General features: G+C 52.8%; 1 protein-coding gene and 1 pseudogene across 3 annotated transcripts in view; both read left to right on the top strand.

The window, feature by feature from the left end:
• The window catches only part of WSCD1 (WSC domain containing 1), a 40,313-nt gene that overhangs the window by 6,112 nt on the left and 19,831 nt on the right, over positions 1-14,370 (top strand). For all 3 annotated transcript variants that reach the window (XM_037126736.2, XM_037126737.2, XM_053672599.1), the window contains exons 2-4: positions 2,020-2,723; positions 8,454-8,568; positions 10,129-10,313. In XM_037126736.2, coding sequence (XP_036982631.2) covers positions 2,297-2,723; positions 8,454-8,568; positions 10,129-10,313 — 727 coding nt within the window. In that variant the 5' untranslated portion in view covers positions 2,020-2,296. The remainder of the gene's footprint in view (positions 1-2,019; positions 2,724-8,453; positions 8,569-10,128; positions 10,314-14,370) is intronic.
• On the top strand, positions 6,813-6,983 carry LOC119035431 (uncharacterized; annotated as a pseudogene).

Raw genomic sequence — 14,370 nt, forward strand, 5'->3', positions numbered from 1 at the left:
AGTAGACGGGGAATCAAAATCATTCCAGAAAGTGGGTGCTGGGGTGCGGTCAGCTGTGGGCTGTGGGAAGACAGAGCATCTGCCATACCAGTGGCTGGATGGTGGTCAGGGAAAGCTTCTCGGAGGAAGTGGCTCCCAGGCTGAGCCTCAGAGGGAACACAGGGATTTGTTATGCAAAGAGAGAGGGGAAAAAGGCAGAATGTACAAAGGCACCAGGACAGACGTGGTGTGCTACTTGTGCGGGACCGCAGTGTGTGAGCGTGCCTGTGCATGTTTGTGTGTGCACACGCATGGACGCATGATGGGAAAGCTGAAGGAAAGGGCCTGGCACCAGATGAACCGGACGGATCGAGTCCTGAGGGGGCTTTGTGTGCCGGGCTAAGGAGCTTGGAGTTTATCCCAAAAGCCATGGAGAGCTATTGAAAGGGGCTTGAAGCAAGCGAGTGCTGTGATCAGATTTGCGTGTTTAGGAGGATCACCCCGGCAGCCCCGTGGAGGGTGGATCGGAGGGGCCAAAGCTGGAGACAGGGAGATCAGTCAGGATTTCTCGGGATTTTCTCCGTGGTTTTACAAATCTGATGAGTTGGCTGGGGTGGGCCTGGCACACACCAGCTTCAAGAGAAAATAAAAGCTCTGGAAGCCCGTCTGAAATGGCTTTCTGACTCAGAGTTTAATTCCGTCTTCATTTGCTGATTACCCGGCCTGCTGCCCCCACTCCAGCCTAAAGGACCAGCCTCCCTGTATTCCCAGATCCCCATCCTCCCCGAGCCCTGAGAACCTGGCAGCTGTCAGCGTTCAATCAGAAAGGGTCATGCTGGCCTGGGCTCCTCGGGATCTTGGCCCCTGGAATGCCAGGCCACAGAGCCCAAACATTGTCTTTCCTCTCACACCCGGCCGGCTGCTCCCAGTGCACAGAGCAGCCATTGAGGGGCCGCGAGGGTCTGGCGGGGGTCCCGGGCCATGTTAGTTACGGGCAGCGGCTTAGTCATGCTCCTCAGAGCCTTTCTTCTTGGGACAAGCGTGTCCTTGTGCTAAGGCCTTCCTCATGCAGCAGCCCGGCTCGAGGCAGCTGCGGAGGCCTCTGCCAACCCCTACAGTGCACTTCAGAGGCCCCACCAATGGGGACTGAGCGCAGCATGAGCACTGAGTCCTGGGAGCAGAGGGTCATCCTGGAGGGCTGCCCTGAGAACCCTTCCACCTGCTCTGCCTCAGGTGCTGCGGCCTCCGTTCGCAGGTGCAGGGCCCTGGGCTGTCCTGTTCCGTCCGCCTGCAGGAAGTCTGGGAAGAGTATGCAAGTCTCGCCCTCCCCTTTACCCACTCCTGAACTAAAGCTGACCAGCCTCTGCAAGGCAGTTTCCAAAACAGAGCCTGCAGTGCCAGTGTGCCCCTGGGAGGTGGCAGCTTACACACATGTATTGAGCACCCACTGTGTACTGAATCCCCAGCCTGGGGGCACTTCTGTGTGGTGGTGTCTCATTGTAGGCTGGGCTGTCTCTGTAGGTCAGAGTGCGGACGTCGGTGCAGACTGCTTCAGTCCTTGGCTCCTGTTTCCCAACTGTGTGACTGCGAAAGTTTCTTTGCCGCCTTTTGCCAGTCTCTTCATCTGGAGTGCTGGGACATTACAGTATCTGCCTCACTGGGTCAGTGGGAGGATTCAGTGGGAAAATACATAATGCACTTAGCTGAGCTCCTGACACTTAGTAAGGGTTCGTTGCAGAGCTGCTGCTGCCCTCCCTCTTCCGCGTCCCTGTCGTTAGTGCATCTCCACTACTGCTCAGCGACAGTGTTATTCCCACTTAAGAGGTGAGGAAGCTGAGGCCAGGTAGTCCTGTAACTTGCCCGATATCACACAGCCGGACAGGGGCAGAGCTGAGATTTGAACCCCGCTCTCTGTCCAGTGCTCCTGGAACACAGCCAGCCCCTTGGGTAAACAGAGCCAGCAGTGAGGGGCTCGCGACCCCAGAGCCGTGGGAGTGGTGGACCCTATTTCATCTACGTGCTTTTTCTCTGCTTTTCCAGATCTCTGAGCCAGGAGAGGAGGGTCGATGGAGCTCAGGGATGGCAAAGGCTGTGACGCTTAGGCAGAAGCTGCAGCTGCAGGGCCCAGTGGCCAAAGATAAGTGATGGTGTCAGTGGAGTACCTGGTGCAAACCGGGGAGAAGGAGCAGTAGCCCCAGGAAAGCACAGGCTGGCTCCGCGATGCCGAGATGACACCTCCGGAGGCCCAGGCCTCCCGCCCGCCCGGGCACTAGGAGCCGTCCCCAGGCTCCAGCCAGGAGCCCTGCCTCCCAGGGGCATGGCCAAACCTTTCTTCCGACTCCAGAAGTTTCTTCGCCGAACACAGTTTCTGCTGTTCTTCCTCACGGCCGCCTACTTGATGACCGGCAGCCTGCTGCTGCTGCAGCGGGCCCGAGTGGCCCTGCCACAGGGTCCCCGGGCACCTGGCTCCCTGCAGACCTTGCCTGTAGCTGCCATGGCACTGGGCGTGGGCCTGCTGGACAGCAGAGCCCTGCAGGACCCCCGTGTCAGCCCGGAGCTGCTGCTCGGCGTGGACATGCTGCAGAGCCCCCTGGCCCGGCCCCGCCCTGGACCCCGCTGGCTCCGGAGCCGCAACTCAGAGCTGCGTCAGCTGCGGCGCCGTTGGTTCCACCACTTTATGGGCGACCCCCAGGGGCTGCCCGCCCTGGGCCCTGAGGCCCCCAGGCCAGCCGCCAGCAGCAGAGGTAGGTGCTCAGCCCTGGGTGTCCTGGTATGTTTTGGAGCTGCTCTCAGGAGCCCTGCTTGTGGTCACAGAACCAGTGGCCCCTTTCCCTGGCCCTGGGGCATCTGAGAAGTAGGCATTATAGTCCCATGGCCTTCGCAGATTATTCCTTCCCTCCTGCTTTGCAGGATACAGGAAGAGCCTGTGATGGGAAGCCCTTTGGAGTTTGCTCACTTACCAGCTGGACTTCCACATGGCCCAAGACCAACACGTGGGAGTAGGTCACTTAGAGCTCAGGCTTTAGGTTCAGACAGTTCTCATCTTGAATCTTGGCTTAGCCACAAATTTGTTGAGTAACCTTGAACATGTCATTTAATTTCTCCAGGCCCCTCTGAAATGGAGCAAGTGATGCCTAGCCCAGGGTTGTTGTGAGAATTAAACGTGATAATGCGGAGCAGTAGTTCGCAGACTGGGGCCCCAGACCAGCAGCTGCAGCATCACCAGCGAGCTGGCTACCACTGCAGATTCTCAGGTTCTCCCAGACCTGCTGAATCCTGAGCTCTGGGCCAGGGGCCCCAGGCCCTGCAGGAGATTCTGTCGCACACCTAAGCCAAGGACCCTAGGCCCAGGCTGGAGGGCCTAGTATATTACTTGGCATTCAGTAACTGGTAGCTATTATTACTTAACAAAAATAGCTAACTCATATGACATTTTCTGTGTAGCTGTAAATGTGCTGTTTATGGGTATAATTATTGTATCCCAGTATTATAGATGAAGAAACTGAGGCACCACGAAGTTAAGGAAATCCCCAAGGATGACGTTCTTTTAGTTCGGGTTCCTACAAGCAAACCTTGAAACGAGGGTTCCAATGCACATTGTATATTTGGGGGGTGACCCCAGGGACACTGTTAGGGAGTGAGAGTGAGAGAGGGAAGAGGAGACAGCCAATAGAAGGGGTGTTATGGAACAGGTGGGGAGTCGGAACGAGGCGAGGACGTGCATCTCGGTGCAGCTGGAAGCAGCAAGGCCTGGGGGACACGGGCGGACACAGATCACACCTGCCGTGGTCACACTGCTGAGAGTCGAACGTGGGGACAGCCTGGCTTCAGGTCGAGGCCCTCTGCACCGTGTTCTACAGGCTCTGTTCAGGGCCCAGTCACGGAGCCCGCGTGGGAGGAGCACCCAGAAAGAGTCCAGCTGTGTTCGAGTGGCGACAGCTCAGTCAGCATCTCAGCATCCCTGTCGCCACCGCACGTGGCCCTGTACCTGGTATCACAGGAGGAACTGCTCTCTTAACTATAGAAAGTGGGGCTGGAGAATAGAGCCCTCAGTACAGGATCTAGAAAGAGATGAGGCGAGAAGCTCATCTTAGAACTTGGACTGTGAGTTTGGGTCTGGTGCCTGGGTCAGGGAGGGCTGTGAAGGCCCAGCCCAGGCATTGGGCTTTATTATGAGGATATTGAGAAGATTCCAGGGAAGGGAAAGGAGCCCAAGCTTCCCTCGCCTTAGGAGGATGACCCTGGGTGCTCAGTAAAATGTAGACTGGAAGACTATGTCTTGTTGTCTGCATGGAAGGAAGTTAATTCTAAAATCATCTAGGTCAAAGCCCTCATTGCAGGATTTTTCAGCAAAGCTTTCATGAGAGAAATGAGGAACTGGGTCTGCACCTCACTTTATACAGGTATGATTTCTGTAAACGCTCCTCAGCACACCCAGAAACTGAGTCTCTATGCAGGTTGCACCAGTGCAATTTATTTAGACTAAAGTGTAAATGACTGACAAGGTCAAAATAGATTTACTGAGAGGAAGCCATAGAAAGGGCACAAGTTTTGAAAACAGACCTGCATTCCTCTCTTGGTATTGCCAGTCCTGGTCTCTGTGACCTTGGGCAAATTAGTCACAATTCCTCTCTCTATTGCTCTCAATCTAGATTTATTGAGGATTCATGTCTGGGTCTGCATATATGCTATTCACCATGCACTTCAGGATCTCAGTCTGGTAGCAGAATCAGATATGCAGCCCAGTGATTATTGTACAGCATGACTAGGGAGTGGTAGAGGCCTGTGCAAAGGGCTTTGGGTTTATTAAACAGAAGCAACTAGTTCTTTGTAACCTGACTTCACCGTGACTGGCCAGCAGAGGGGAGGGCTCAGGGTGACCTAGTTATAGCCCTGGGTGTAGAGTACATATGTCCAGGAGACCCAGTGGGTACTCCCTTGCTTTAAGTCATCTCCAGTGACTTAACAAAGTGATGAAAGGGGCCCTGGGGAAGGCTGAAGGTCTGTGGTTAGTTCAGCCATTAAATACCAGTATGGCCTTATCAGTTGTTAAAATATTGGAATGGTTACTGCCCTGAGCCCCTGAGGTACCCCGTACACTCTGGCTGCCCTCTCCAGTGACCCACAAACCTCCCCATAACCTAGCAAGTGAAGGGTCAATGCTTGGTACAGCAGGAACATACAGGATCCAGGTCTAGTGTTGAATGGTGGCAATTCTGAATGGTCAGTAACCAGCCCCCATAGGTTACTAAATATTTTAAACATCCCCCAAGATTTCAGGAAGGATTGGTACTCTGGGAGAAGCAGTGGTGTCCCGTGGCTGGAAATCTTCAGAGAAAGAGGGGAGAGGTGGGGCACTGGCCTGAAAACCCTCTGGGAGCCCCTTTCCCCTTGGGTCGGGGAGGGGGGCCTCTATGAGCTGCCCAGCCTCACAGTCTCATTGGTGGAGAGTAGCCCCCAGCCCAGCCCTTGGGACAGCTGTCGGGGCTGCGCACAAAGAGGGCGTCTCTTTGAGGCACGGGCAGCCTGCCATCCTTCCGAAAAGGGATCCTGCGAGCCGCGGAAGCTGCAGGAGGCTCCATCAATCACTGAGCATTTCATTATACCTTGGACAACATCCATAATGGAATAAAATGTCAGTAAGTTTACTAGGGGAAAAATAGTAACTTCTCCATAGCCAGTTTGTTTTTTATTGATAGTAATTTCCAAAGACATTCCAATATCTCCAAAGCCATCATTAATAGCCGCACGGCATGTCCATTTTGATGTGCAAATGAACAGATGTGGAGTCACAGACAATAATGCGCTGCCTCCGTTTCAGCCCGAAGTAATAAATCCGCCTCAGAATGTGTCCCAATGTATCCCTCGGAAGTCCTTTTCTTCCTGCACATTCTCGCCCCTGTCAGGGAGTTGCAAAGGCCGTTCATTGTCTTTCCAGAAGAAAGGGCTCACCTCCTCACAGACAGGCGGGCCATCTGCACCTTAGGCCCCTGCTACAGACTGAGCCGGGCCAGCCAGGCAAGGGCTCCTGGCCGCTGGACTGGCCAGCGCCAACAAATGGCCAGCTGCTGACTGGCTACCCACTGCCTGTTTTCTGAAGAACCAGAGCCTGACTGATTGAAACCGTCTCTTTCTCTCTTTTATTGATGTGTTGATTTTTCAGCTGGTATTTACTGGTCCTTCATCGCACCATCATCTAACCAGGTTCCAGGTTAGGGTGCAGGGTTAGAACAGTAATAGCTGTCATTTATTCAAGCGTCTGTTAATGACCAAGCGTTGTTCTGTGTAGATGTACATCTGTTACCTCGTTTAATTTCAAGCTGCCTTGTATGTATGTGGTGCTATTACCCTTTTAATGATGAAGAATTTGAGTTTCAAGGAAGTAAAGGAATTTAAAAATGTTTATTATTAATCATGATATGTTGACAATAAAAACAGTCAAGACTGAAAACACACTCCATGCCACACCTTGTGTTTGACACTTCCCGCGTGCAGTGGAGTTCTCACCGCCACTCCGTGAATTCCATGGGAGCATAGCCCCATTTCTCACACGGGAAAGCGGAGGCTCAGGGCGAGGAAGCTGCACATGCCAGCTCACACAGCCAGGTCGCGGTGGAGCCTGGATTTGAACCTACGTCAGCCCATTCCCAGAGCTGTTCCCTACTCCCCCAGATACACGCGCTTGCCATTCTCAGCCTTCAGGAGTCTTGAGCCCAGGCACCTTTGCAACCTTTAAGTTAATTTCTCACCAACAGGAATAAGTGTTTAACAAACCCCGAGCTTGTGTCTTGAGTGTTTAATTGAAAGCTATAATAGAATTTCTTCTTCTTCTCATCGCTTCTCGGCCTTTTGGCTAAGATCATGTGTAGAATTTTTTCTTCGTTGAACAACACAAGAGACATTTCTGAAACGTTAGTTTTCTTATAGTATGTAGGCAGGCTAAGGAGGCGAGCAGTTCATCCTTGCTGACCTGGGGAGAATCTTTCTGCCGTGGTCCATGCTGCTCTCCGGGTCCCGAGACTTTACATAGAGTGAAACGCGTTCAGGGCCTGGGGGTCGGGATCCCGAGTGGAGGGGTGCAGCCTGTGCCTATGCACAGACACTGGGCGTGGCCACATGTGTGCAGATGGAACCACAGGAGGTTCATTGCCTGGAAGGGGGAGAGGTATCTCCCTCTCTTAGGGTGACAGGGCAGGGCTGTCCCAGGTTCCGCTGGCCTGGGCGTGGTTGGGTCAGCACTGCCCCTGCTTTGTGGTGTCGTGTCCTCCCCGGGGATGTGCCAGAGGTGCCTGGACTGGCGAGCACCCAGCGGTCCTAAGTCTTATTGAGCCCCTAACAGGATGGCTCTCTTACACGCTGGCAAACTACTCACACACCTCAGGTGATGGGGCTTGCTCTCTCCTGAGAGAGCAGGGTGTTTTTTCTTAAAATAGCTCTATCTGTTTGCAAGATATTATTTATATTAGCTAAGACCAGTGTTTCCACAATTAATTTCTTTCCTCTGGATTACAAGAAGGTGACAGAACCTGCCCCTTGGGACATTTGTGGACACAGGGAGAGCTCTCCAAGCCTAGGAAAGGTAGGGGTCAGGGAAGGAGGTGTCCAGGAGAGGTACTGGGCTGGCCAAAAGTCCCATTACTTTTTTTCCATACAATGGCTCCAGTATGGAAAGTAAAGTCTTAGTTGACTTTTAACTTCATCCAAAACCCCAATTTTGGTAGATTGTTTTGTGACAGCTGTCATATCAGCGTGCATTTTTTAAAAAGTATCAAAATTGGTTAATTTTTATGCAGCCATTTTAATATTGAAGATGGAAGAAGATATACCATATTTTTGGTATATTATGCTTTATTATTTTTAAAAAGCAACTGAAATGCAAAAAAGATTTGTGCAGTGTATGGAAGAAGGCGCTGTGACTGATTGAACATATCAAAAGTGGCTTGCGACGTTTCTTGTACTATTGAGATTTTGGCCAAATAATCCTTTGCTATGGGGGTCTCTTGTGCCCTGGAAGGTGTTTAGCAGCACCCCTGGCCTCTACCCACTAGAAGCCAATAGCAGGAGATAGTTGACATACTCAAAATATCCAAATCAATAAGGTTATTGGTGAAAATGAAAAATGTGTCTTGTACTTTACAGAAAAAATGTAACAAACTTTTTGTTACTTAACTCCACCAGAATCGCTGAGTCGGGGTGGAAGAAAGTGTCATTCAGACGAACACCAGGTTCCTGGCAGGGTGTCTAGGGGACAGAGGGCCATCAGCGAAGAAAAGGGGCAGGAAGGGAACAGGGATGAAGGACCCAGCACTGCTGCTGGGAAAGTTGGGCGGCAGCCTCATCCCCTGGCTTCCCTGAGAGGCCCCCTTGGCCAGGAAGGGCTGGGGGTTGCCTTGGCATTTCCTGGGGGGGGCTGCAGTTAGGAGCCTTGCCTCTCTCTGGGCCTCTAAGTCTCTGCTCTGCTTCTCGGCCCACAGGCACCTATGTTGGATGCTTCAGTGACGATGGCCAGGAGAGAACGCTGAAGGGCTCTGTGTTTTTTGACTTGAGAAAGATGACCGTCTCCCACTGCCAGGATGCTTGTGCTGAGCGGTAAGCCTGGGGCCCCAGACCCTCTACTCCACTGGAAGTGAGGTCAAGAGACTGTCCCCACAAGGAGGGGACACTCTAGCTGCCAGTTGACTGTAGAGTGTAACTCATCAGGGCTTGACTGGTCAGGTCCAATTGTCCAGAAGAAAGTTTACTGATGAGGTGGCAGGGGTTATGGAAGGGACCCTGGGCTTGATGCCAGAAGACCAGGGGTCTAGTCCAGCTGTGCCAAGGACTTACCCTGTGACTTAGCCCCGAGTCCATTTCCTTTCCTGGGCCTCGGTTTACTTGTCTGTTTAAAATAGAATGCAGGGCTTTAACAGAGATTTCTCCGAGGACCTTTTAGCTCTGTAGGGAAAGTTATTGTGTTTATAACAAGATTTGCCCTTTCTGCTCACAGAGGCATAACCAGACACTGGTTGTATGTCAGGGAACGGTCCCTACACTCAAGGCTCTCACAGCATTCTCTGTACGCATGTGCACATACGTGTGCAGGTGTGTACGGGCTCACACACAGCAGGCGGGGAAAACAGAGTTGGCAGACATACTCTTATTTCAGTCACACAGATTCTTCCATATTTGTTGGGTCAGAAGTCCTTACCCCCTTCTCGGTGACCACCAATTATGCCCATTTTATAGGTGGGCAAACTGAGAAGAAACAGAGAAGGACAGGACAGGTGTGCTTAATAGTCCAGCTAAAGCTGCAGCTGAGACCGACGGTCTCGTGTCATTCTCCTGATGGTTAAGGAATCGGAGACGCAGAGGCAGTAAGTGGGATTCGGGGTCACACAGCTAGCAAGGGGCCCGGTGAGGGTGAGGAGCTGGCGCTTGGGTCTTCAGTTTGGGATTTCCGTACCTGGGTCCGCTGAGGTGGGAGTTTGAAAATGTTGGCCTCTTTTCGTGGTTAAAATACTGTGGGAAACGACGTTGGTTCCATTTGCTGTCGTTCTTTACTACAGCATCACACCTGGGTGGAGGCGGGCAAGCTCGCCCCGGTGGGAAGGAGGCTGCCGCGGGCCCTGTTTGTAACACATGGAGGGCAAATTTGACCAGTGATATGCTGGAGCCAGCTCGTGGCTGGCTCACGAGAGCAAACAGTTCAAGTTTTAGAAAATGTGATAAGTCCGTTACTAGACCATTGGTAGCTCGACATCATCTATAGAAACTGGCTAATGCCACCAGTTACGGCTCCTTCCCTTCCATTCCTGAGAACCGGTTAATAACTCAGCACAGCTATGGACACACAGTGACCTGTTCCCATGGACAGCACCTCAGGGGCCAAAGGTCAGGGCTGACAGGAGGAACTTATGGGGCTGATTCAGTTAGCTTATCACAAAGGAACGGCTGTTCCCTAAACCGAGGCAGGTGACCCTGAAGTCTGGCCAAGACGAAGAGCTGAGGGCAGCCACCTGCCGAGGGCCCTGGCCCGGCCCCACCCTCCCCCCCACCTGACCTCCACTCCAGGCCCAGCCGTCATTCTGTGATCCAGACTCAGTGCCTTTGGGACCCCATCCCCAGCTCTGGGCACAGGGCGGCTCACCCCAGGCCTCACTTTCCCCGCAGGTCCTATGTTTACGCCGGCCTGGAGGCCGGGACGGAGTGCTACTGCGGGAACCGGCTCCCAGGGGTGAGCGTCGGGCCAGAGGAGTGTAAACACGAGTGCAAGGGCGAGAAGGGGTCCGTGTGCGGGGGTGTCGGCCGGCTCGCTGTCTACCGGGTGGAGGAGCTGCAGCCGAGCTCCAGGAAGCGTGAGTGTGCTGCCCCCTCCCAAGCTCTGTGTCCCCGGCACTACAACTGCCTGCCCCTTCCTGTAGCCTCTGGTCCAGATCACTTGGAACAGAAACCCTGTCCTCCCTTCCTTATCACCGTCCCTGGGCAGGCTTGTCACAGAGGGGAGTGGGCTTAGAGTGTGCCAAAGGTTGCTTGAGTTCATAACTGAGGCACATCTTTCTCTGTCCTGGAAAGGAGAGAGAAACTGGTCAGGAGGCTTGGGGCCTAGGCCTAGGTGTGTCTCCGACATGCTGTGTGGCCTCAGGCAGCTCCCTTTCCCTCTCTGGGTTCCAGTCTATTTTGTAAAGGGCAGAGGCAGGCCTAGATTTTTAGCAGTGGGGTGGACCAGATAATCTACAAGTTTCCTAGCCATTAAATACCTAGAAATGGTGGATAAAGCTGAACAAACACTTTTTCCATGCATAGCTGAACTAGCGAGAAAATAAGGAAATCCCTTGCTCCAGAAGAGAGGAAACTGAAAATCACAATGGCAAGGTGAGAGCCAGACGATGCCACGCAACTCTGGGTTGCTGCAGAGGGAAGTCGGTGGCCACAGGCTGAGGTTTTGCTGTCCCCAGGGGACAGAGGTAGAGGCTTTGAGCTGATCAGCTAGGAAATCAGATGGAAACCTCTGCGTAAAGTGGGCCCAATGTCACTGAAGTTTAAATCTATAAAATGTAGGAGTTTTTTTAGCGATAATAAAGAAGCTTTTATTTTTTTATTGTTGTGCAATTACAGTCGTCCTCATTTTCCCTCCATTACTCTCCCCCACCCTCCCTCCCCACCCCCACCTCCCACATTCAATCCTCCCCTCCCCATTGGCTTTGTCCATGGGTCCTTTATACATGTTCCTTCATGACCCTTTCCCTTCTCTGCCCTGTTATCCCCCTTCACCCTTCCCTCTGGCTACTGTCAGATTATTTTCATGTCTCTGGTTATATTTTGCTTGCTTGTTTGTTTTGTTCATGAGGTTACACTTATAGGTGAGATCATATGGTATTTGTCCCTCACTGTCTAGCTTATTTCACTTAGCATAATGCTCTCCAGTTTCATCCATGCTGCCGCAAAAGGTAGTTCCTTCTTTCTTTCTGCTGCATAGTATTGCATCGTGTAAATGTACCATAGTTTTTGATCCTCTCATTTACTGAGGCTCTTAGGTTGCTCAGTGCCACTTAGGATGGGCACTTAGGTTGCTTCCAGCACTTGACTATTGTAAATTGTGCTGCTATGAACATTGGGGTGCATAAGTTCTTTTGGATTGGTGTTTTAGGGTTCGTGGGATATAATCCTAGAAGTGGAATTACTGGGTCAAAAGGCAGTTCCATTTTTAGTTTTTTGAGAAAATTCCATACTGCTTTCCACAGTGGCTGCACCAGTCTGCAATCCCACCAACAGTGCACTAGGGTTCCCTTTACTCTGCAACCTCACCAGCACTTGTTGTTTGTTGCTTCGTTTATGGGGCCATTCTCACCAGTGTGAAGTAGTATCTCATTGAGGTTTTAATTTGCATGTTTGAGGGCTAGTGATGCTGAGCATCCTTTCATATGTCTCTGGGTCCTCTGTAGGTTTTTTTTTAACATCACCTACTAGTTCAGGAGGATAGAAAGAAACTTGTCTGTTTTTGACCTGAGCTTCAGGTAAAAAAATATCTCCCTAAGCATTTGTATTGTAATTGTGGGCCTGTATTTGTATGAGTTTTGAGTTCAGATTTAGTACGATCTGCCAGGTCCTGGAAGCTCCAACATAAAGACTGGCTCTGGACCACCTGGGGATGCTGGCAGAGGCAAACCCACACCAACCCAGTGGTAAAGAGTTTCCGTGGATAAATTCTCTCTGAAGATAAGCTTAGAAATTAAGTACAGAACTCAGGAGGAAACAATGAGCCGTGAGGGAGAGTCAGCCGGCGCTTCCGACAGCAAGAACCCCGGGATTTCAACGGGAAGTGCTTTCACACAAAGATGACAACTGAGGGGGCCGATTAGATGTGTCTGAAACTCAGGTTTGTCCCGATTGCAAGCTGATGGTCCCCAGATCCACTTAATCTCGTTATTAAAGCCTCCTTTAAAAAAATAAATACTACTGTGCACATCAGGGGCTGTCCTTTGCATAATTGGGAGGGGCTGGGCAGGGCAGGAGTCAGAATGTAGAGACCACCCCCCACTGCTGGCCAGGGTGAGGCAGTATGTGACGGAGGCACTGCCCAGCGCCCACATGCACTGACTCGTGGACACAGCTGCCTCTGGCCACGCACCTAGTGACAGGGCTCCGGGACAGGAAGTGGATTAGTTTGAGGATGACTGGGCCAAGCTCAGGGAAAGAGGGCTTAGGTCAGAAGCTAGAACTGCAGAGGGGTGTCTGGGAGGGCTCTCCTGACAATGAGCGTTTGCCATGCAGCCCAGAAGCCTCGCTCGGAGAACCACGGGGACTGCACACGGGGCCAGAGTAACGAGGAGAGTGGCTTAGTGCTCAGGCCTGGCCAACTGTGCCCACTTTCATGCTTCTGGTCAGATGGGATATATCTGGACACAGAGGCTCCAGATGGGGAATGGGGCAGGGAATCCACTAAGGAGACCGTTAACTCCACAGATAGTCATGGACACCTGCTCTGTGCCAGGCCTGGCAGAGGTCGCCATGGTGCGTGGATCCATCAGGTTCTGCTCTGTCCCCTGGGCATCCTGATGAGCTTCCTGAGGACCAGAATGTTCCAGACTGGTTTCCTGGGTCTTTGGTTTTCCTGGGTTCCAACAACAGCCCCCGATGCCTCTCCTCTGCCCCCCAGCAGGACCAGGCCTGTCCGTGGGCTCTGGGCTGCCCTGCCAGCCCCTCCCGCCTGCTCAGCCACTGACTCGGGGATCACTGTTGTGCATGAGGTTGCCCACTGGTGAAGGGGAGATGGCCCAGTAATTTGAGCCAGCCTCAGATCTTGAGCTGGCTAGACTTGACACCATGGTTAATGTTGGAAACGGTCTAGTAGCTGCCCCTTTGGATGGGCTGTGGAGCTTTGCCTGCCCACTCCTTTCCCAACAGGATGAGCCACGGGGATGAGCCGAAGAGGCAGCCAGGTGACCACCCATGTTAAATTTCAGCATCTCCCTAACAAGGAGCACTCACAGGAATAAGAGCCATGAATGTGCTCCCCAGGCTGGGATCAGAGATAGGAGCAAGCAGCTAGCTCATCAGTGACTTCATCTTGAAGGGGTCCTTCTGCCCTAAGTGACCCTGGGGCTGTCACCTGGGAAGCAAGGGAGGGGAACATGGATAGACTGCACTGGATGACAGCCTCTTCCCTGACAGTCACTCAGTGATGATGTCTAGAGGCAGCCGAGGCTGCCGTCCCCAGCAGCTCAGGCATTGCAGTGTATGCTGGGCCCCCGCACACCCTGTTGTGTTGAGTTTATTCATCCGCTCAGCCCTCACTGGGCACCTGCTGTGTGTCAGGGTCAGGGCTGGGGGTGGGGAGCACAGGGGCCACCCAGTTGCAGCCTCCCCCTGGAGCTGTCCCTGTGGCCTGGGATGCCCATGACCCCAGCTGGTCTGTGCCCTGCCCATGCTGCTCAGCCTCTCTGTCACATGCCCTGCAGCCTGTCTCTCATTGTCCGTCCCACCCCAGAGCAGCTGGCTGAGAGCCATGGGCTGGCCCATCTACCTATTTTGTTCTTTGGGGGCCCAATCATGCTCCAGGACAGGAAGGAATTCTGTGACCCCAGCACAAGCCACGCCCCCAGGCCCTCCCACCAAAGGCCAGGGCAGCCACATCAGGGGCTGGCGCATGGGAGCACGTTGCCCCTCAGAACAGCTCTGGCTGCCAGGCATTATGTAGGTGAGGAATCAGAGGCCATGACATGGCCCAGTTTCAGAGCGAGTCACCAGCAGTGCCAGGACTTGACCTCCAGTCATTAGGATGCTCAGCCCGGATGGTTTTCCTGGCACCAGGCTGCTTTCCTTCATTTGTGCCCAAATAGGTTGGTGTCCTGACGTCAAAACTACCAGTGACATGGTTGGTTAAATAAATGGGCTTCCAGATCCAGGGCTCCA

Source organism: Artibeus jamaicensis, unplaced genomic scaffold (assembly GCF_021234435.1).
Source record: "Artibeus jamaicensis isolate MK-2021 breed Jamaican fruit bat unplaced genomic scaffold, CSHL_Jam_final contig_777, whole genome shotgun sequence".
NCBI lineage: Eukaryota > Metazoa > Chordata > Mammalia > Chiroptera > Phyllostomidae > Artibeus > Artibeus jamaicensis.